General features: G+C 44.2%; 1 protein-coding gene across 1 annotated transcript in view; it reads left to right on the forward strand.

Moving 5' to 3' along the window:
- Positions 1-1,712, forward strand: part of LOC142494904 (cadherin-related family member 4-like) — a 91,380-nt gene extending 89,668 nt beyond the window's left edge. Inside the window, exon 24 of the mRNA XM_075599583.1 lies at positions 854-1,712. Coding sequence (XP_075455698.1) covers positions 854-912 — 59 coding nt within the window. The 3' untranslated portion in view covers positions 913-1,712. The remainder of the gene's footprint in view (positions 1-853) is intronic.
- Positions 1,713-23,502: the final 21,790 nt, after the last annotated feature.

Below are 23,502 nucleotides of genomic sequence, written 5' to 3' on the forward strand. Positions count from 1 at the left end.
AGCACAGAGGTAACAGTCCAGGTTTTCATGGTTTCTCGAAGTAAAAGTTTAATTCACCTAGCTGTAATTATCACTAAGGCAACTCCTTTGGTATGTATTTCCTGGAAACCTGTCTTGTTGGCCCCTTGGTGATTGAGCTTGAAATATCCTGTACAAATTAGCAGGCAGAACATGTATTTAACGGTCAAAGTCTGGGATTTCCTCCTTATAAATATAAAACCAAGACGCCAGGGAAGTTAAGATCATCACGAAACAAGTAAATAAATATTTTGTGTATGACTTTTAGGGCCTCTTGGTCAAGCGGAATATGTCATTGAAAGCTTTTCTTTTGAACTATGAGATATGAAATAATTAGTTGAATTAAATGACAGACGTTGGGGGGTTATTTATCAAAATGTCGCGACTGCAAAACCAGGGCAAAACGAGTCTCAAAGAATTATACCAGATTTACCAATCAAGAAAATCCTATTGATTTCAGCAGAAATGTTTTTCCCCCAAAAAATCTGGTGCAGTTTCTTTGCCCCGGTTTTCTAGCCTTGAGACTTGGATAAATGACCCCTTTGGTGATGCTAAAATGAATTGAGTTTAAAATGTTACGCAATATTAAGTGATAAAATGAGGGAAATTTAAAGACGTGCATTTGTAAATATTTACTTTTACTGTTCCTTGAGGCTTGTCTCTGACCAATAAATAAAAAAAAGAGAAACGGGGGCTATGTAACATTTTTATGTTGTACTTTGGTAACACATTTGTATCTTCCGTAGAATGGAAGGAGAAACATTGTGTTTATTTCCATTATTGCTACAATGTAATACTCCTTTTTTTTTTTTTTTTTTAACATTCCCTTATTTAGTTTCAGGCAACCAGTTCCTGTTCAATAGTCAAACAGGTGGAATGAAGTGGCTGAATTAAGAAGATACAACTACAAGTTCATAAAGCAAAATGCATTTTTCATTTGCTACAGTATGTTTCAGGAACAGTGATCTCTAATCCAGAGGTGCTTAACTCCAGTCCCCAAGACCCCCCCAACAGGTCAGGTTTTAAGGATATCCCAGCTTCAGCACAGGCAGCTTAATCAATGTCTCAGTCAAAGACTTCAGTAAAACCTGACCTGTTGGGGGTTCTTGAGGACCGGAGTTGAGCACCACTGCTCTAATCTACAACATTTGTATTGCTTTTGCATCAGCACTTCTGCTGTAAGGTGACATGTACAGTACATAGTAACTTACATTTAAAAGCCATGAATTCAGTTCAAACTACATGTGATTTTTAAACATTGGAGAAACACAGAAAATTGATGCACCCTTAAAATATTAAGAAATGATGTCAATTTTCTTTCTTAGAAATTCTATTTAATCACACTTATGAAATAATATAGACACATACTGTAAAAACACACATAGCTTATGAATTGGTGGTATCAACTGAGTATTTTAAAGTATAACCTGGAGGATAGTGATGATCTTTTAAAAGTAAAAGTTGTACTTTTTAATATATAATAGTTATAACTTATTTTGTGTGTTGTGTATGCAAATGAAAATGAACGAATGCAAGATAAGCTGATACATTTCTAAAATGAAACAGACAAACTGGGTTGGCTATCAAACTGAAATACACAGTGTGTAAATAATGGAACCGGAGTGTTATACATTTCTGTTTGCTTTTGGATTGTAAAAAAATATATATGAATGAATAAAGTGACTTTTATCTCATTGTGTTAACTTTCTGAAACAAGGCATTTAACCTGCAACAGTTTATTTATTGCTCAATCTCAATGATCTAAAACTGAATTGAATAGAAAGGGGACCATTTACTAAAGGGAAAAATGGCAAAATCTTAGAAAACTGACTCAAACTCATACAGTAGATTAGCTTGTGCAGTCACCGAACGGCATTTGTGAAACTGAATCTAATGTGTTGACTTTAGCGTTTACGTGTTGTGTGTCGCCTATCAAGCTATGTACTTCAATACAAGGGGGCTTGTCTACAATCTAGGTTGCCAGAGTAATAAGAAAACACATAATTAATGTTCATAACTATTATTTGCATGTTTGCTTGTCCACTACCTCTGAGATGGCAAAAGTGCATCATTCTCATAAGAATGTGATTAGCCCCAGTACCGATCCCTGAGGTACTCCACTCACAACTTTAGGCCAACCTGAAAAAGTTCCATTTTTGACAACCCTCTGTTGTCTGTCCTTTGACCAGTTTTCAATCCAGGTGCATATTTTATTACTGAGTCCAATTTTCTTTATTTTGTACACCAACCTGTTGTATGAAACCGTATCAAAAGCCTTTGCAAAATCTAAGTAGACCACATCAACTGCATTATCCTGGTCTCAATTCCTACTTACCTCCTCAAAGAAACAAATAAGGTTAGTTTGGCACGATCTATCCTTCATAAATCCATGCTGACTATTACTAATAATTTTATTTTCCATTAGGTATTCCTTAATATTATCCCGTATTAAGCCTTCAAATAGTTTCCCCACTATTGAAGTCAGGCTTACAGGTCTGTAATTCCCTGGTTGTGATCTAGCTCCCTTTTTAAGTATAGGCACCATATCTGCTTTACACCAATCTTGTGGTACTGAGCCTGTGGAAATGGAGTCCTTGAATATTAAATATAATGGTTGGGCTATACTGAACTTAACTCTTTGAGAACTCTTGGATGTATGCCATCTGGACCAGGTGCCTTATTAACTTTAATTTTTTCAATGTCCAGATGTAAGTGTAATGTCCACAAAGTGATCACTGACAGTAACTGAGAGGGGTATGGCACACCAATAAACGCCCAATCTGTATTATAAGACAATGTCCAGTATAAACAGGAAGAATTATAGGGCACTAGGGCCCTTTACCTGTTGACCTGTGGGGACATTCACAGTATCTGCTGCGTGCAATCCATCCGTGTAGAAGATCCAAGGTAATCGTGTGCAAAAACAGAGCACAGCCAGCGACTTTCAACTTTGAAGAAAAGGAATAATCTAAACAACTCCAAAATAGCAGATCAAGATTTAATTGCAAGCTTCAAGCAATACGTGTACTACATGAACGCACCTACGCGTTTCATGAAACAGCACTTTATCAAGGTGTACAAGGTCACATAATGTTTGCTTATTTATACACACCTGAGTGGTCCATCACGCTGCCGAGGGTGACATCATCAGCGCACGCCTACAGCCGAGGTTGCGCTGACGCGACATACATCCAATTTGGCCCGACGGATCAGGTGCTGTGCTCTTTTTTCTTAAAATAAACGTTATTGTTTAAAAACAACATACAATGACAAAGAAATTAAAAAAAATTAAAAACGGAACTTTCAATGCGCAATTAATAAGATAAAAAACAATATCGATTATGCAAACCCCTGAAGTTATAATTGTGAAGAGCACACAAAGCCTAGATATTATGGTATACTGAGAGAAAGAAAGAAAGAAAGAAATGTTTAACTAATGGTAAATGTAAATTTTACCTGATGGTGAAAATGACTTTCAACACCATATGTATATATACAGTATAATTGGCAGTGTGTAGATATTATAAAATAATTCACAAGAGAATAATTATAACCTTGTTGTTCAATAGGGACATGAATCAGTGTGTGAAAGGACACAAATAGGATGTTTAGAAAGAGTGAAATATAAAGAGACACTCATAATGTTAATGCAAGTATTGTATAATTTGCAAATAACAATCTATCAGTTGGTCATTCCACACACTGAATCATAGAACAATATCAGTATAATATACTGACCCAATTAAGAAGAAATTTTATATTTGAAAGACTATATATATTTACCTGAAATACAATATATTGCACATTGTAAATAGTGATTGGGATTGCTCATTTATTGTCTATTGTTTTATTATTTATCTTTTATTTTTTATCTTTTATTATTTATTATCTATTATTTATTATCAATTATTATATATTACTTACGATAAATATAAGGGTTTATATACTATAGATATATTAGAATCAAAGCAACTACAAATAAATTCTTCCATTTAATCAGAAGAAAGGTATATGTATTCAAATAATTTACAAAAAATGGCTCAAATCCCAATCAATATTTATACCTAGTGGTGCCCTGGTTCTCAAAGTGAAAATCCAATAGGCCTCGCGTTTGTCTAGCAACTTGGTTCTATCTCCACCCCTTGGTGGTATCAGAACTTGTTATATGCCTTGGAATGTAAAAAGGTTTATATTATCACTAGAACAGTTTGAAAAGTGTTTTAATACAGGATGATTTTGATCCTTTTTAGTCGAAGATGTTCCATAATCCTAATTTTTAAACATCTAGTGGTCCTGCCAACATATTGTTGCCCGCAGCCACATGTTAACAAATAGATAATAAATGTTGAATTACAGTTTATGAACATCTGTACATTGTGAGTCATTCTCGTGACTGATGAAGTGAAAGTTCGCTTTTGGCTCATTTTCGTACATATTTTGCAATGAGTGCATGGAAAAAATCTCTTGGGTAATAAGGATTTTTTATCATCCCTTAACCCAAAGAGACTCGGAGATAGTGTATTGGCCAATGTTTTGGCTCGTTTAAAAATAACATTTGGACCTGCAGAAATATACGGTTTTAGCACAGAATCAAGTGTCAAAACACTCCTATGTTTTTTAAGTATTGATTTAATGGATTCTGACTGTTTGCTAAAGGGAGTAATGAAGGAGGGACTATCATTAAGTCTTGTTTTTTTGACTGGGTGCTTCAGTAAGGATTTCCTATCCATAGATGAAACATCTTTGATGGATCTATCTAGGTCCCTCCGATTATACCCTCTATGCAAAAAACGTTTGTATAAGTCCTTAGATTGAACCTCAAAATCACCCTCATTGGAGCAGTTGCGACGTGCCATTATGAACTGCCCTTTAGGTATCTCCCTGAACAGGGCTTAAGGATGGAAGCTGCAGACTCTCAGAAAAGTATTGCGAGAATTAGTTTTGAGGTATAAAGTGGTCTGAAAATGTCAAAAAAACAAGACTTAATGATAGTCAGGCAAAGGGTCTGGGCAGGCGGCAGGCGGTGGGGTCGGGGTCACAGTCTGAGTCAGCAACAGGGATTCCAAATCAACTGGCTAGCCACAGCAACAGGCTAGCTTCCAGAACAGGGAAGCCACAGGGATGGCTCACGAACAAGGAAGGTTCAGCAACAGGCTAGGCATAGCAACAAGCTAGTCTCAAGAACAGGGAAGGCTCACGAACAAGGAAGGCTCAGCTACTAGAACCCAAAAATGGCAAAGAACACAGGAAAGACTCACAAACAAGGAAGGCTCAGTAACTAGAACTCAAGGTGGCCAGGAACACAGGGAAACATATAAAATGCTCAGGAAGGGGCTGGAAGTCCCTGGCTGCTATTTAAGCCAGGGAACAGGTGCAGCCTATATAGCAGGCTACCAGTAATCATAATGTCCACAGCAGCCAGGTAAGAGCGGGTTCCAGCCAAAGCCTGCCGGAACCCTTACAGGGGGTACTGTCAGGCCAGATGGAATCAGAACCCATGATCTATGTGTAGCCAGGTCCCCTCTGGCTCCCCAGACATTCGGTTCTCTCTCTCTTACCTGCGACAGTGTGAGGGCAGTTGCAGGGGTGGTCACGTCACTGGGGGCTCCCGGCAACATCAGCTACAGGGCGCCGCCATCTTGTATGCGTTCGCACATGCGCGGAAGCTCACGCACGCGCAGTATAGCCCCAGATGCAATACGGCAGCCATTACAGGGAGTGAGAAGAGGCACTCCATAGTCAGGGACATCCCCCAGTTTGCACATGCGCAGTTAGCAGCGGCGGCGGCGGCCATTACACAGCGCGCACGAGGTCCCAATGTTAAAGAGAGCCACCAAGGACTACAATTCCTAGCAGCCTCTGGGGACTGCACTTTCACCCTGGTCACAGGCAGCCAGACAGCCAATAAGGCTGACAGATTCTCATGCTGCAAAGTTGCAACAATGTTGTGTGAAGACAGGGATTGTCAGTTAGGAGCTGGGACACAGAGAGGGGAGGGTGTGTTTGTGCAGGGAGGAAAGTAGCCTCATGCACTAGGCCAGAAGTCTCCCCTTAGGCCCCAGCTAGGCCCTACTCACCTCAGCTTGTGGTTACTACAGGGACTCCCCTTAGACTAGGGGCAGGGCCTGTAGAACCTAGACAAGTGAGGGTCCAGCCAGGAAACGTAACTATCCTGGCAATTGCTGTGAAGGTGAATTGCAGTGAAGGTGAATTGCGTGAAGGTATAACATCCTCTGCGTTAGCAAGGATAAGAGACATAATAAAGGTGGATCACTCCATGCGGGAGCCACCCACCGTTGAGGCGGAGGCATCTTGGATCATCTCCTGGAGCAAGGGATTCCAAGTAAAGGTCATCTGCGCACCCGGCAGCAGGAGCACCGGGCAGGTATTATCCAAGTCACCAAGTGCACCACCTATACACTTCTTCTTAGAGGGCACTGCTGTCCCACACGTGGGTGGGGTTATGGGACTCTTGGGACTTTGGGTACAAGGACTTTGGGAATACTGTGTGGGGCTAAGGCCCTGTGAGGTGTGTGGATAGTTGTTCTTAGTAGTGTTACAGGGTGACACTGAAGTTATGTACTGTTGATGTCATATTGTTGATGCATGTGTATTGTGTTTTATCTGCCCATATGGTAAACCTGTGTTATATATACCTTGGTGGATGTGGTTCATATATGTGGGTCCTGTGTAGGGGGCATTCTACACTCCTAGAATCCTACAGAGGTGGAGGCGCTGACCAAAGAAGATCGTTCCAGAGGATTCACCCCATGCTCTCACTAGCGGAGGCTCAGACCTCCTGTGAGCCTGACCACACCTGTTAACATATAGGTTCCCCCTCACATTCACTCTATCTGCGATTTGGGGTGGGGGAATACCTGTTGCATATGTATTTCGGGATAACTGCTGGATAGCTGTACTGCCGCAGCATACTTTTGAGACCTGACACTCACTGCTCACACCTGTAGCAAATAAGCCTTGTGACACTACCCTTGGTTTACTTTATAAGCTGACCTTATAAAGGTCCTGGGTGCCAGATCAATGTGCTTCTTCCATTGCATTCAGCCCTACTACTAAAGCATCTATCTATATATCTACCTAACTTGCTTCTTTGCTGTCAAACTTCTACCTGTCTGACTACTCTCTTGACCTCGGCCTGTTGTCTTCTGCTTTCCCTGACTTGGCCTGTTTAACTGTTATCTTGCCAGCCTTGACCTCTGCCCGTCTGACCTTTGCTTCTGCCATGTCTTCTGTGCTGCTTTTGTCTGTTGATTCTGCCTAGCAAGAACTCGTGAAGCTTCGGGCTCCACTCCACCTGCTCGAGCCATCAGTATCCACACCTTGAGCCCAACTTCATTGATATCTTACATATGCTATAGATGTTGCAGTGCTGATTATTCCCTCAGTGGTGCAGTTTTGGAAGATTAATCATGTTTTCCACAAACAACACCATGACAGAACAGCCCCAGTGCCTTCAAGGCATTTATTTTTTAACTTGCCATGAAAGTTACACAACTTATATATAGCAAATATTTGCATAACCTCCCATCATGCCAATTGAAAATTATAGTACCCGGAAATAATGAAGCATTACAGTAGCAGTTGGACTAGGCCCTAGGGTTAGTCAACTCCTACAGTAATGCTACATTACCTCTGTGGAATGTGACATTTAACAACAACCTCGACACAGGGCACCTATCCGCTTCACATTTTTCCGCGTACCCGAAATGTCCCTGTGCCATCTTTAAATGTCCCGCGTGACCATTGGAGCGTATAATATATTTGTAAACTGCTGCATATGCCGATTGCTGCTATTTATAAATATTGATGCAATATAATCCAATAAACTGTAAGGCTATATGTATTTCCCAGTATAAAGTGAAATGTATGGTGAAATGGTGCCATCTTGTGGCTGAGTGTTTTGAGCAAGCCCTCCCTAACCCCTACCCTGTATATCCTTTAGCTCCCCAGTTGAGAAAGTAGGTAATACAATTTCTCTGCACTTTTTGGAATAGAAATGTTGTGTCCTGAAAATGCTATTACTAATTTGGTTGATTTATTTCCTGAACAACAGGCTTTTTGGCACAGTAGTATGACAAAGATTATTATTATCTGGAAGAACCCTGCAAACAAAATTAAAACCATTGATCTGGGGTGTGTTTCATATTTATGTAACCCTTCCACGGTACCCCACCCGACATGAGATTGGGGGGTATACTCCCTTCTGGTCACTCTGAGTGGTCTTAGTGCTGTGACCTGCTGGTAAACAGGAGGGCTGAGTGTTGTGGGGAGAGCCCAGGACAGGGACAGGAGGTGTGGTGTGGGACAGGTTACCTTGTTCTCTCAGGGTGCACAGCACTTCCAGCCAGTAGGGATCCCCTGGTCTCTCCAGAGGAGAGATCCCCACTGACACTCCATTCTCCAGACACCAGGAACAAGGACACACACAGCAGCTTCTTTTCTGTGGATCTTTATTCAGGGCAGCATACACAGCATACAGCAGAACATGATAGGCCTGATATGCTCTCTGCCCTTCTGCTCATAGCAGCGTGATTCCCCTCCCTCCTCACCCAGGTGGGTAGGAGGGAGAGAACTCTTCTTGGCTTCCTATCTCTCTCAGCTCTCTCTGAAGACTAACTCACACTCACTAACTGACAATCTAAATTTTGGAAACGTCTAAATTTGAATATCCTCAGGGAGTGTCTCTAACTTTGAATCATTAAAACTCAAAGCTGGATACCGATTGGCTCACACACATCAGGGGGTGTTCCAACCCATATCCACCCTTTGGATTAACATGCTCAAAGGTTGCTTAGGCCCGCCCCTGAATATTGCTACATACTCAGAGCTGAAATGCAAAACAGGCCAACTGAAGGAATGAACCTTTCCACTGCCTGTTCTAACAGGACTGACAGAGGAAAGGTCCAGAATTAGCAATAGCTGCCGAAGGCCAGGCTATATACTCCCTCTGGTAAAACTCCAACCGTCCCGGCTTGGACTTACAGCAGGTATAACCTCTACCATACTGTGCAACACCTGTAAATTCACATAAGCTGAAATGCATTAACTCCTATACATTACAGCATGGACAGAACTGACATATCCACTGCATATACACAGAAACATGGCAATACAGTGACTGACTGAACAGAACATTTCTACTAACACAGCATTAATATTAAAGCATTAGTAGTAATATTAAAGCATTAATAGTAATGAGCAGGGTCAGGCTTCCTGACCATTCTACCAGTATCATCAGGTACCTTTACTGAATAGCACTTTCGTTTCCCATACTCAGAAATATATTCCACTCGGTCTATGTGAATATCTCTCCCAACCATCCATAGTTTTAATAACTGGGGAGCTCTGTCAGATCCACATAGGCTGGATCCTTTGCATAAGTCCCAAGGTGGGCAATTATGGCCTCTTTCACCCACTCTAAGCGGAGAATTTCTACAGTTCTCATCAATTCCTCTGGGAGATATGGGAACTCATATGCCATCTTTCTGAACCTATGAACTATTACTCGGGCTGCTCTACTAAATTTCATTAAGCTGCGGTCAGTAGCAGTACCCGGAAGCACCCAAAATATAGGACCTTCCCATACAGGGGTCAGTTCTGCCTCCTCTCTGACAGGAGACAAAACATTTTCAGATTGCATTGAACTCATCCCCTCATCATCACAACCCCCCCCCCAATGCACAGACCCTTCCAATTGCATATCAGGCATAACAGACATAACATCATATTGTCCATAGGGAGCCACTGGGCTTCCAGGTGAAGAGGGCCTGGGGGTCAAGGGTCGCACCTTGGGACTGGTGATGAATGGGGAATGCGGGGCAGAAGGGGCAGATGACTCAGGGACTTGGGCCTCCGGTGACAAGGGGCCAGCACCAAAGTCTCTAGGGGGCATGTTCAGGGAACTCTCCCAGGGAGGAGCAATGGCACAGTCCTAGGTCAAGTTCAATTTGCCCCTTCCTCTGCTCTTACAGCAGCGGGCTTCAGCCAGCGCCTCGGCCTGAAGGGCCTCCCGGGACTTCTTCCGCTCCCTGCAGGTCAGGAGGAAAGGATCAACCGGAAGTGTATTACTCACCGGAGCAGCCTGGATCTTACTGGAGCTCACCCGGCCGGGTGACTCGGCGGCCATCTAGCTCCCAGTGGCGGAGTAGCAACAGTGGAGTCGATGCAGTAATCAGGGGTGGTGCCGGCCGGCACTTCTCCCGACAATCGACTCTGGAGCAGCAGGTCATCGTAGTGGCGTTCAGCAGCTCTCATGTAGATCAGGGCACGAGCACGGGCCTCGCACAACTCCTGCTGGCGCCGCAGATACAGCTCTGCAGCTTTCTGGGCGCGATCCCAGCGGGGATCCGTAGACAGGACAAGCAGCTCACCGCCATCTGTAGCAGCAGGGCGGATCCCAGCAGCATTGGGTACGTTGAAGGTATCCGCCGATACCTCTGTGGTGTAGCACCCATGCTGGCAGCGTGGATCAGATAAAAGGCACCAGCAATGGTTACTGGAACTGACAGCTCCACCGCATACTTGAGTACGGTGGAGGTAAGGGTTGAGACCTCAGTGATGTCATCAGCCTCTGTAGCTGCTGACCGGATTCTCAGCACACAAGCCCATTCTCTCATAGTGGAGCAAGCAAGGCAGCCTGGTAGACACAACCACCAGTGTTTGAAGTGGAAGTGCATCTGGCTCCACACTTCCTGTTGCTCCGTGGAACACACTTAGCTCCTCCCCCTGGCAAATAGGATAGTCCAATCCAGAGCAAGCAAAGGGGGAGGGGGTTGAACAGTTCCCGCATTTTCTTGCAAGCTGAAGAGCAGCACAAGCTTGCAAAATGCAGAAATCTTTGCAGAACAGCACATGGCTTCCCTGGTAAGGCGGGAAGTGCCATTTTGGGCACAAAGAGAGTCCATGCGGCCCCCAGTGAGCTGGAGCCGCCATTTTGAGCACAAAGATACATGGCATCCCTGTAGGAGCAGGAAACACCAGATGGAGATACAACATAGTCCAGCACAGTGTGGTCTCCGTTTGCATTCAGGAGCCACAAATACATTTCTGTCCCTGTAATCTTTGAGTGTCACGCACCCTGGGGTAGAATCAGGGAACGCCTCGCACAGGGACCACAGTAACTTTTACTGCAGGGTGCACAGGGACCTACAGACCTTTCCCATGTAGTCCCTGTCCCCTTACCTCTCCGCTGTGGGTACAGTAGGGTAACCACGCTTCCCTGGGGGCGCCTCAAGGAAGTCACCCCTGCTGCAGTGCCATTAATAGGCCGCCAGCTCCCTGGTGTAGCCTCAGGAACCGGCTCCTATTTTCTTCTTAGTAAAGTAGATGGGTGCACAGAGGTCCCTATGCAATCTTAGAGCAACCTCTGTCCCCTTGAAGTGCATGTAAGGACTTACACTCCCTGGTGCATAGCCACCAGGAATGGTCCACATAGCAAGGTCTTCTTGGATTAGGGTAACCCCCTCCCTGGGGAAGCTTCAAGGAGAGGTTCCCTCACTGCAAAGTCTATGGCTGCTGTTCTGTGCTGCATACAAAGTATTTGAAACTGCTGCATGGTCCACTGTCTTTGAAAACCTGTCCCGTAGATAAAACCTGTCCTGTCCTGGGGAGCAGTCCTCACTCAGCAGTGCCTCCAAATGTAACCCTTCCACGGTACCCCACCCGCCATGAGATTGGGGGGTACACTCCTTCTGGTCACTCTGAGTGGTCTTGGTGCTGTGACCTGCTGGTAAACAGGAGGGCTGAGTGCTCTGCGGTGTTGTGGGGAGAGCCCAGGACAGGGACAGGAGGTGTGGTGTGGGACAGGTTACCTTGTTCTCTCAGGGTGCACAGCGCCTCCAGCCAGTAGTGTTCCCCTGGGGTCTCCAGAGGAGAGACCCCCACTGACACTCCATCCTCCAGACACCAGGAACAGGGACACACACAGCAGCTTCTTTTCTGTGGATCTTTATTCAGGGCAGCATACACAGCATACAGCAGAATATGATAGGCCTGATATGCTCTCTGCCCTTCTGGTCATAGCAGCGTGATTCCCCTCCCTCCTCACCCAGGTGGGGCAGGAGGGAGAGAACTCTTCTTGGCTTCCTATCTCTCTCAGCTCTCTCTGAAGACTAACTCACACTCACTAACTGACAATCTAAATTTAAGAAACATGTCTCAATTTGAATATCCTCAGGGAGTGTCTCTAACTTTGAATCATTAAAACTCAAAGCTGGATACCGATTGGCTCACACACATCAGGGGGTGTTCCAACCCATATCCACCCTTTGGATTAACATGCTCAAAGGTTGCTTAGGCTCGCCCCTGAATATTGCTACGTACTCAGAGCTGAAATGCAAAACAGGCCAACTGAAGGAGTTAACCTTTCCACTGCCTGTTCTAACAGGACTGACAGAGGAAAGGTCCAGAATTAGCAATAGCTGCCGAAGGCCAGGCTATATTTATATACTGTATTAAACAACATTATTGCTTAATAAGTTTTATTAAATTATAAATTGTAGATTTGAGTTACTTGTAACAGTTTAATTCTCATGCCCCAAATGTTTTAAATTCTGCCTTAAAACATTATCAACAAATGTAAGATATATAGTTTGAGCAAAAAAGAAGAACATACAGGGAGGGGCCTATTCTAGTAGTCTTCATAAAACGTCTCGCTTGACATGTAGCGCCACCACTTTTGTCAGTGTAGTTATCATGACATTCAGAAAGACTCTGAAGCCATGCGTTAGCAAATTGACCAAAACTTGCGAGGAGCAGCAATGTGATTTCAGCCTCTCTCAAAAGTTCTGACCCATGAGATCTGCAGCGATGTCGCCCTGCTGCATACAGTAGAGAGCTGCACAGAGGGAGCTGCCTCTCGCTGCACATGTCCCGCCAGCGATCGCAGGGATTTTAATAAAAATGTTAATGATAGTGTACATGAACAGGGGGTCTTCGGAGCAGAACAGATGCAGGCCCCGTTCTGGGGTGCCGGTATCTCCTATGCATTGAAATATTAAATGTCACGTGAGGCAGTACATATAAATGCATAGGAGTTACTGGCACCCCATTACAGTACCTGTATCTTGGGAAGCAGGGGGTCCCCAGACCTGAAATAAAGGCGGTTCTGCTTCGGAGACCCACTGCTCAAGTACATTAGTATTAACATTTTTATTAAAACAGTATCATTACCTTAGCGGCTAGCCGCTAATGCAATGAAGGGGTTCAACTTCAATAGCCTGTTTATTGGGGGCATAGGGGGTGGATGAAGGGGGTAGTAGCCCCAGGTTGGGTGGTTAGGCTTGCTGGGAAGGTTGCAGGAGGAGTTAACCCCTTCACTACCATAGTGGTGGATACCGCTATGGTAATGAAGGGATTAACCAGTCCCGCAACCCCCCGGAAGACCTAAACATCCATCCTTGGTTCAACCACCCCTTTCAACCAATTCCTCTACCCCAAATAAACAAAAATAAACACAACAACCCTACTACCCTCCTCCTCACCCAGTGTCACACAAATATTGACTCCAGAGGAAGCTGATCTGTGAAACGCAGAGAGTCCTGGCAATCTGGCAAGCGTGATCCGGTGGTTGAAGTCATCACGTGCAGATGTCGATCACATGATGTTGGAACGCGGACATGGAGCCACAGAGAAGTCGCAGGGAGCTGATGGCGCACCAGCCTCCGTGCGAGAGCCCTGCCGACCGCAGCACTCCAACCTCAATTGCCGGAGATCACTCAGCTATTTCGTATAATGCCCTTACCTAGGGTCACCATGTGAGTTGCCATTCTTACTTACATGTGTGTTTGCAATACATTGTCATGGTCTGCACATTCCTGTCTTTTTCGTTTTTTTCATCTACCTGAGAGTCCATGCTACATTGCCTGCTACTCTGCACTCAAGAAAAAAGACTGTGAAAACCACCACTAAACACTCCCTTTGGGAATTAAGGCTTATTTATTCCCTTGAAAATGCGAGTGTGCATTTTTATAAAGAATTGCACTATTTGTGTTTTTCTTTTTTTTCATGCACTCACCGGTTGTGAGGATTAGCGTAAGGTCCCGCCCCCCGTCCCTCACTTCGCGACGCATGTCAGCCACAACCTGTGCACACTCACCGCTTTACTAGAAGGGGAGACACCACAGGGACCCTCTTCAGGCTCCGCCACCGTGACGTCACGGGTGATGCACGTCAGCCTCAACCTGCGTGCAGACGCTGCGCTGCTAGGAAGAGAGTCACCACAGGGGCCGCTTTCAGGCTCTGCCTCCGTGACGACATGGGCAGCGCACAGTGCGCTCAGACAACGAGCAGATGTCGAGCGGACACAGGCCCTCAAGTGGTTAATTCAATCTATTATCCCACAGCTGCTGACTCCGCCCTAGCTATCGGCACACAGCATACCTATGATGCTCACTCCCTGCAGCCTCCCCATTTGCTCTCTGTGCTTTATATGCTCAGCCAGCCCCTTGGCAAATTGTCTGATCATAAACTTGTTTTTATTTGTGTGCTTACCTCCAGCTTCCTTTTGCCTTGCCTTGTCTTGTTTTGCTTCTTGTAATTTGACCTCAGCTTGCACCCAGACTCCTGACTTCTGACCCCTGGACCACGGCTACGAACTCGACTATTCTACTCTCTTTACCCCTGGACCCCAGCATTTCATCAACGACGATCCGATCTCTCCACTCCTTTACCACGGCACCTTAACCTTAACCAACCTGACCTCTCCTACCCCGACCCGGCTACACGACTACCACTCTGCACTCTGGCCATGTCTGCTTAGTTGTTGGTCAGTTGCTTTCAATATCCCCACCTCAGCCTCGTGGTCCCACCTTGTTTTTGGTGAGCACTTCGTGTCACCGGTTACCTGCCCTGCTCACATTCTTCATCACCACTATTACTGATGTAGCCCTGGTAAGAAAATGGGCTATCTCCTACTGGTATAAGCCCTGCTAAGGGCAGGCTGCCAGTAGTTATCATGGGTTTCCCCCACCTCAAGCCCTGCCTTGAGTGGTGAAGGTAGGCCACCTGACTCTGTATCTAACGCAAGAGACACAGGGGAGGGGTCTGCTGACATCATGAGGGGCAGGGCTGTCTAAAGTTTGTCTTGCCAGTTCCTGTCAGTGACAAGCAGTTCTGTCCTGAGTTCAGAGGAGTGCAGTCTGGGTGTCAGTTCTACTAGAGAGTGGCTGTTAGTGTGACACAGTTGGAGGAGATCAGGCAGGCCCTGATTAGAGTTGATAGAACTGTGGTGGACCAATGCCTCTCAACCCTGCATAGGGTGTGAGGGAAGAGCTAGCCCCACCCTGAGTGCCCAAGGCTTGGGGTGGTGTCAGGGAGGCCTTGAACACCCACAGACCATCCTGAGGGTGTGCAGTCTGGAGAAAGAAGACCCTGTACCTGATACCAGCGTGTGGCTGGGACTGTTGCTGTGTACTGTTGCTGTGTGCTGCTGCTGTGTGAATAAAGGAAGCTGCTGCTGCTTTTAACAAAGACTTGACTGAGACTGAAATCTCTCTCCCCTGAGTGGAGTTCTCTGGAAGGATTTCACCCTACCCTGCTAGGGCTTGCCAGAGATGGAGGCGCTGTACCACTAAGAGATGAAGGCATGTACCCCAGAAACCTGTCCCTGTTGTCCCCCATACCATCACGGGAGACTCAGGCCCTCCTGTTCCACACAGGTATGCACCACCTAGACACATGTAGCCAGACCTTAGCACACCCTAGGGGTCCGATCTGTGACCGGGGGGGGGGGGGGGGGGGGAGTCTAGGGCTACACTGAGAACCAAGGAGGAAAGTTCAATGAGGGTTGAGCAGCAGTCATCGGTTACAAATGTTTTTGGTTTTTTTTGCACTTATATTCTAATAATTATCACAATTAAGTGTCTTTTCTCAACAGTAGTGTCTATGCTTTGTAGTATAATGCAGTAAATAGAACAAATATTAACGTGATATTCCCCAGGATTGCCAGGAGATGGCAACATATCACTATTTGCTTATTTTACAGGCACTAAAAAGAATGTACTGGATAAGCTTTATTTTGTATTTTTACAAAAATAGCTACATACTGTATTTAGTTTGTTTAATATCAGAATCTCAAGGCATGAAGAATGTAAAGTACTACAACCACAATAACAGTTTGGTAATTATCTTCTTGACTGCTATTTTTGTGTTCTCAAGAAATAATACACAAATACAAGATCCAGCACTTAAAGTTGCTCGTTTTAATGAAAGATTAATAAAGGACACAGGAAAGAAATGTGTACAGTCAAATATTAAGGATATTCGAGGTACAGTTGTCATTACCAAATAAATAATCTGCTGTACAGGTAACATTCACTACATTCGTGTGTGTGTTTCACGGCATTAAGAACTTCTTAACTGAAGATTAAGTGGATACATGTAACATCTGACTAGTACATGAGGTAGAAGTAGGTACAGTGAAGGAATTCAAATGTTTACATGGGTAAAAGGGACCCTTAGGGGATTTCGAGAATACAATATAAATCTCAAGCTGTGAGGTCTTAAGGACCATTTCAGTAGTGAAGTGCCAGGAAGTCTGTGCAAAACAGACTGAAAAAGCAAGTTTTTATTGATAAAAATAGTGAGTTCCCCCCATATTTAGTAAAAAATATTTATGAAAAAATGTTGCTACTAAACACAATTCATTTGCATGGGTTTTTAGTGGTAAAAGTTGTATGTTTGATGCAAGTTATCCCAACACAAATAGGAAAGGTAAGCGGAGTCAGGATTTTAATGGTGAGATAGGTTAATATTAACCAGTTCAGTGTCCTAATGACCTACGGTATACGTCAAGAAAAGTGTCTCCCGGGGGCCCTTATGACATTCACCATACGCTCTTTGCTCATTTTTAGAGACTGTACATAATCGGCACTCCAGTGGAGAGCATATTTAATACTGTACCACAATGAAGGGGCAAGAGTCAAATCCAGTCTAAAATGTTAACGTGATCACTCCGAAGAGAATGTGGAAGTGCTGGAGGGTCCATGACCAAGAAGGTGGCATGACCCTTTGGCACTGAAAGGGTTAATGTGGACTCTCTCTGTCTATCATTTTCTCACTCTCAATGTCGCCAGCCTGGAGATTTCACTTTCAATAAAATCTCTATATTGCCATATACCATTCGAAAAGTTTATTTATTGAACTTTAATGAAGGAATGATTATTGAAAATGGACAGACAGATTAATTATAGTGGTCTTATCTACAACCACTTAACATATTTCTGTAAATGAAACTGACAATTTTTGTTTCTCCTTCCACCCGTTTCTGCTTTCTGAGCTTTCGCGCGACTCCTCTTGGTCCCCTTTCCGAGATCTCTTTTTCTGTTTGCTTTCTTAACTGTATATTATGCTACATAAGGGTGAACCTGTATTCTATTTAGAAGTAGAAATCCCTTTAACGTATACTATGTAATCTGTTTGCTAGTAGTCAAGCACCATTTCCTGGAATTTGATTGCAACCAGCATGCTCATTGTGTTAGTCTGTAGGACATTTACATGATTTGCAAGTATCAAGCTGAAAGCGCATCTACTTTATTGAGAATCTTGTTTTATTGTTTGCCTATTCAACAAATAAAATAATGGTACAGTTGTTTTGAATTACTGTATATATCAGTACAATGTCAGCTACATGCCTGTCTATTTATTTTATTTATTATGCACTGCAATGATTTGCAGAATCATAGGCAGCATAATCTGTTTTTCAATTGATGGCAGCCTCTAGTCTACAGTACATCAGTTCCCTTTCCATTTCTAACCAACATATTCTCAGTTATATTTCAGAGAAGTTTTCCTTCATGGAAACCTTTGTTTTGCTCTTTATACTGTGATTGTTAAGAATTCGCCAACGCATTGCTGTATCCCCGGATTGGATTCTACAAATCCGTCCACAAGTTGTATCTAATTACATTTTTTCATGAATCCGCGCTGATTGAAATCGCCCAAATCTGACCGCAGATTTTACACCACAAAATGGATTTTTGGGGGAGAATGCGAGAAAGTTGGGAATCGGATTTGGGCATATCCGTCCATCTCTAGTTCTGAGCTGATTCATCCCAATAGATTTGCCAGATTGAGTGAAGTTATTGAGGGAGTTAGGGCAGGAATAGCAAGGCTGTGGGAACCTGATTCCTCTAGGATCCAGGAAAATAGCTTGTGGTCTCCTAGGTGCTCAGGTTGGGCACATTGCAGATCAGGTAGGCTGATTGCAGGAAGGGGCTTGAAATCACCTAGCGGGTTTTGGTACATGTATTTTCAGAAACACTACCAGTGCAGTGCGCTACCTCACAGAGCTTAGGGAGGTTAATGCATGGCTAAGAAAGGGATGTAGGAGTGTCTATTGAAAGTTATAGCACACAGAATTAACATAGCATTACAGTAGCGGTTATGCTAGGGTTAGTCAAGTTCTACTGTAATGCTACATTAACTTTGTATACAGTAGGGCCCCGCTCGTACGGACGGGTTCCGTTCCCTGGCGCCACCAAAAAGCGGAACCGCCGAATTTCGGCTTCTGCACATGCACAGACTTGCAGTGCGCCCTCCTGCGCTCGTGCAAACTCGGCCACCCCCTGTTCTGCGCATGCGCAGACATGGCAGCTCCCTTCTCGGTACCGCCATATAGGCGGATCGCCAAAAATCGGGGACCTACTGTACTATAATTCCCAATAGAATAAACGTTTTTTTGGCGGATTTGCTGGTTTGTTTGTGCCGCGAATTTCTGTGGATCAGTCTCAAAAAATGAAATTCCACCCTTTTTTTTGGATTGCTGACAATCGACATTACTAGTCCTGTGGTGTATTGTTAAAAATCCACACTCAGTTCGACCATTTCTATAAGTAACCACAGAATTATTTTAATATCTGTATAAGCAATAAAGTGCGATCTGGAATGGTGCTCAGAATCACATGTAAACTCTGAAAAAGCTTTTGTGTACTGTAGGTCCTTAAATGTTCCGATTGCTTTGTCAATTGTCAATAGAAAACAGCCTGTACTGTTTACATACTGCTATTTTATGAGCTTTGGGGGTGAAAGTTGTTGAATGTGAGAGAAAGATAAAATTCAAAAGTAGTGTTTTGTGCCGTTGTCAACACCTAATAGAACAAAGTACTGTATGAAACCGTTTTAACAAAAAAATCGTATTTAACAGTCTAGTTTTACGACATCCCCAAAATCTCCTACAGGGATTTGTGTGCAGAAAGAGGTTTGTAATTTATGCAAAAGTTTGTCTTGCCAAATTAATAAAATATAATTATTTGCCAGGCATTTTCAGTGCACAAGTGGTCCTGCACCATGAAAAGCGAATACATAAAAAGGGTTTGGCATAGTGTGTCTAAACATTTTAAACTCTTCCATGATAAAAAATCCAGGTGTACTTTATACAGTATGTGTATAGATTCTGTAGAATGCAATTTATTAATTTATCACATTTTTGTACCAGAAAATAACGCATTGAGAGTTACCTCTCATTTTCAAGCATGTCTTGGGCATAAAGTTATGATGTCAATACGTGGTTATATTAAATGAACAGAGGTTATACTGTACATTTAATTTACAGACATTAAGGACAGTTAGGGATAATTTATAACTATAGACACATGTATCAGTTACAGACAAGATAAAAATGTGAGACAGCTGATGTCTTGAAATTACTTTAGCTGGAGGCGGGTTTGAGATTCTTTAGTAGGTTATTCCAGTTGTGAGGTGTATGTTAGAAGGAGGATCGAACGGATTACCTGTTGAACCTTGGGCCTGTGAACAGTCTTTTGGAGTCAAAAATCAGGTAGAAAGAGCTGTTTGTGGTAGGTGTAAGGAGCTTGTTCAGTTAGGCGGGTACAGAAACTTGCCCAGAAATTATTTGATGCCAAACCAGGAAAATGTACTTTGCGTCTGGACTCAAGGGTTAGCCAATATAGATCTTGGAGCATTTGCAGTGATGTGTATTGTAATTACATTGAAGGACAAAGCGTCATATTGAGTTGCAGAGGGTGTCTTGTTTGCTATGGTGAATTTGGGGTGCTGAACCACATACTACGTGTCCATAGTCTATACTTGGCATTACCATCTGCTGTGTGATGCACTTTTTGACCAGCTGGCTAAGGGAGGATTTGTTTCTATAAACTATACCTAGTTTGGTAAGGGTTTTGGATGTCAGCTATGCAGCCCGGATGTTAAGTGGGAGTCAAACCAAATTTCCAGATACTTAAATTTAGTGACAGGGGCTAGAATGGTGCTAGAGTTGGTTCTGATCTGTAGATCTCTCGCTGGAAGCTTTAGAAATTTAGCCATAATACCAAAAACCATCAATACAGTTTTTAATGTATTTAAAAACAGTTTATTTTGGGAAATCCAGTATTATAGTCTTGAAAAATTAGATTGAAGTACGTGTTGAAGGTCAGAGAGGCTAGGGCTGTGTGCATATGTAACAGATTTTCTGGACCTGGCTGACCCACTCAATCTCACATTGGCCCCTGTGGTCTAACCCGTCCCTATTACATGGTCGTGTCTGGTGGTGCACCTGTTGGCAACAGGACTCCTGAGTCTCCCGCATGATGTTAGTGGGGACATCAGCAAGACGGCAGCTGAGGTAGCGTGTATGAGTCCTACCTATATCCAGTGCAGCGCCGCCACCTCATCAGGATCCCTGCGTCCGCATTGGGATGGTTCTGATGAGAAACTCCTCCGTGGTGCCTTCCTCTGCAGAGTAATTCCAGACTCACACAAGAGGGTATTTTTGATCAATGGCATTCTTTATTGATAGATGGTATGGTCAAGCTGCCCCTCGCAGCCAGCACACTTAGCCGCAGATTCTGCTTGTTAGTATCCCTTTCCAAGATACGTCCTCCCAATGGAGTGGGATCCCCTCTCCCCTTAGGGAGATCACCCCTGTGCCAGGTCTCTGGACACAGTGTGGGCCTGGTCAGCTTGGCTGCTACTTGACCATGAACTGGGCCACTAGTTAAAGCACTAGTGCAACCCTTGCTCCCAAGTCTCAACTCAGACTTGTTCCTCCAACCACCTTGTAGAACCCCTAACTTTGGACAGTGCTGTGCCTTATATACCTCAGGAACCTGGCACATCTCTGAAGTCACTAACGGTGGACTCAGCGCATGTTACCACTCCCCTTGAATATATATGACACCTCACCAGGGTGTGAGGGCAAACCTCCATGATTGATGCTGGCAACCCTGTAACTTACCAGGCTTACTGCCAGCAGGAGAGGAGACTGTGGACCATTTTACAGCATGGCTACACATATAAGATTGTGAAATCTGCATACATGACCATTGAAGCTGCTTTACAAGCTGTAGATAGATCAATTATGAAGACTGAAAAGAGTTGGGGCCACAGAGCAGAGCCTTGTGGGACCCTACCGGTGATATCCAAGGGGTTGGAGTTAGAGCTGGCAACAGACACATACATTGTAAGCTCATATGGGCAGGGAATGTGTTTGTAAAAATGCTGCGTACCATGCACTATATTTTAATTGTGAAGCGTTTTGAATCCCATTGGGAGAAATGCACTATATGAAATAAAGTTATTATTTTTATTTATTATTATACAGAATTAGAACTCTGACTCCATTTGGTTTCAATAGATTTTAAATGGGTTTTTTTTGTGATTTTAGAGGTAGTTTACGATAGGATATACTGTATGAGGTTCTCATTGAGAAAATATTGATTCATGAATGGTCTCTTATTGTATGTGTATATTAACATAAATGTTAGATAATGTGTCCATTAGATGGACAATTTGAGCAGCACTTAATACTGTACTGTAGCTCAAAAGAGTACAGATTTCTGTAAAAATTAAGCAATCACACAGCTTTTATTTTATTTTAATAACATAGTATTGAAGCAGGGGGTCTCTGGAGCTAAACAGCATTCATTTCAGGTCCGCTACTTCCCGAGTTACAGGCCCCGTTATGGCGTGCCGGTCCATGGTCCTCTGTTGATTGAAGATACGTCTCTCTAAGTTCTTTCTTTCTATCCTTCTTTCTTTTTGCTGTCTTCTCTTCTTTAGAATCCAAAGGGTGAAGGGGGTAGTTAATCCAGGGTGGGTGGTAAGGCCTCTCGGGTGGTAGTGGGAAGGGTTAACCCTTTCATTACCATAGCGATTACTACAGCTAAGGTAAGGAAGAGGTTAAACCCCTCCCGCAACCATCCCGGTAGGCCTAACCACCCACCCTGGGCAACTACCCCCTTCACCTACCCCCTCTAACCCCAATAAACTAGGTATTCTGGAATAACCCTTTCATTTCCATAGCAGCTAGCCGCTAAGGTAATGAAGCTGCTTTTATTTTACTTTGATAACCAAATATGAAGCAGGGGGTTTCTGAAGCTGAACCGCATTCATTTCAGCCTCAGGGACAACCTGCTTCCCGAGTTACAGGCCCCGTTATGGGGTGCTGTTATCCTCCTGCTTTGTTTAAATGCCCCAGTCACGTGGGCCGTGTTGTTGTAGAATTTAAACATGGCTGGGATACCGGCACCCCATAACGGGCTTTGTAACTCAGGAATCAGGGGGTCCCTGGACCTGAAATTAATGTTGTTAAGCTCTGGAGACCCCCTGCTTCAATACTGTGTTATTAAAATAAAATAAATGCTGTGAAATTGCCTGTTAGAGATGTGCAGGGAGAGTGTAACGAGTGCTCGCCCCAAACAAGACAGGACCGCAAGGCTGAGGTGGGGATGTTGGTAACCACCGACCTACAAATGGGCAGCCACGTCCGGAGTGCAGAGTGGTAGTCGTGTAGCTGGGTCAGGGTAGGAGAATTTAGAATGGTCGAGTTGCTTGTCGTAGTCTAGGATTGGAGAGAATGGATATTCGTTATGCGGTGCCGGGGTCCAGGAGTATAGGAGGTAGAACTCCAAATGCACGCCGAGGTCAAGGGTCAGAGAGGTCCAGATACTGTACAAGCCGAGGTCAAAACAGGAACAGGATAAACAAGACAAGACAGCAACAGGGCAGCAGGGTGTTTGAGGCAAAAACTAGTACACAAGCAGAGGTTTATGCTCAGCCAGTTTGCAGCAGGGCTGACTGAGCATTTAAAGGATAGCGAGCCAATGGTAGGGCAGCACAAAGCTGCAAGGAAATAAACAAAAATTGCCCCAAACATATTCAGTCCACTGGTAAACAGGGGCGGGGAAAAGTGCAGGTGTGGACTAATTGCTGATGCAATTAACCCCTCATGTGCCCAAGGTAGCGCGGCACCTACGTGTAGCTTGCGTGCGGTGCGCCTCACCCATGAAGTCACGAGGGCGAAGCTTGAGCGAGGTCTGTGCAGTATCCCCCAGCCTGGCAGAGCGGCTCCCGTTTGGCGCTTTGTCACAGGACATGTCACATGGCGGAGCCTAAGCGCGGGGCATGCAGTGTCCCTCAGGCTGGAAGTGCGGCGCGTGTCACCCGTTCCATCACAGGGTGCGTCACAGGGACGGGACTGACAGACAATCCTCCAAGAGTGTAACCGAT

The sequence above is a fragment of the Ascaphus truei genome, chromosome 5 (genome assembly GCF_040206685.1).
Source record: "Ascaphus truei isolate aAscTru1 chromosome 5, aAscTru1.hap1, whole genome shotgun sequence".
NCBI lineage: Eukaryota > Metazoa > Chordata > Amphibia > Anura > Ascaphidae > Ascaphus > Ascaphus truei.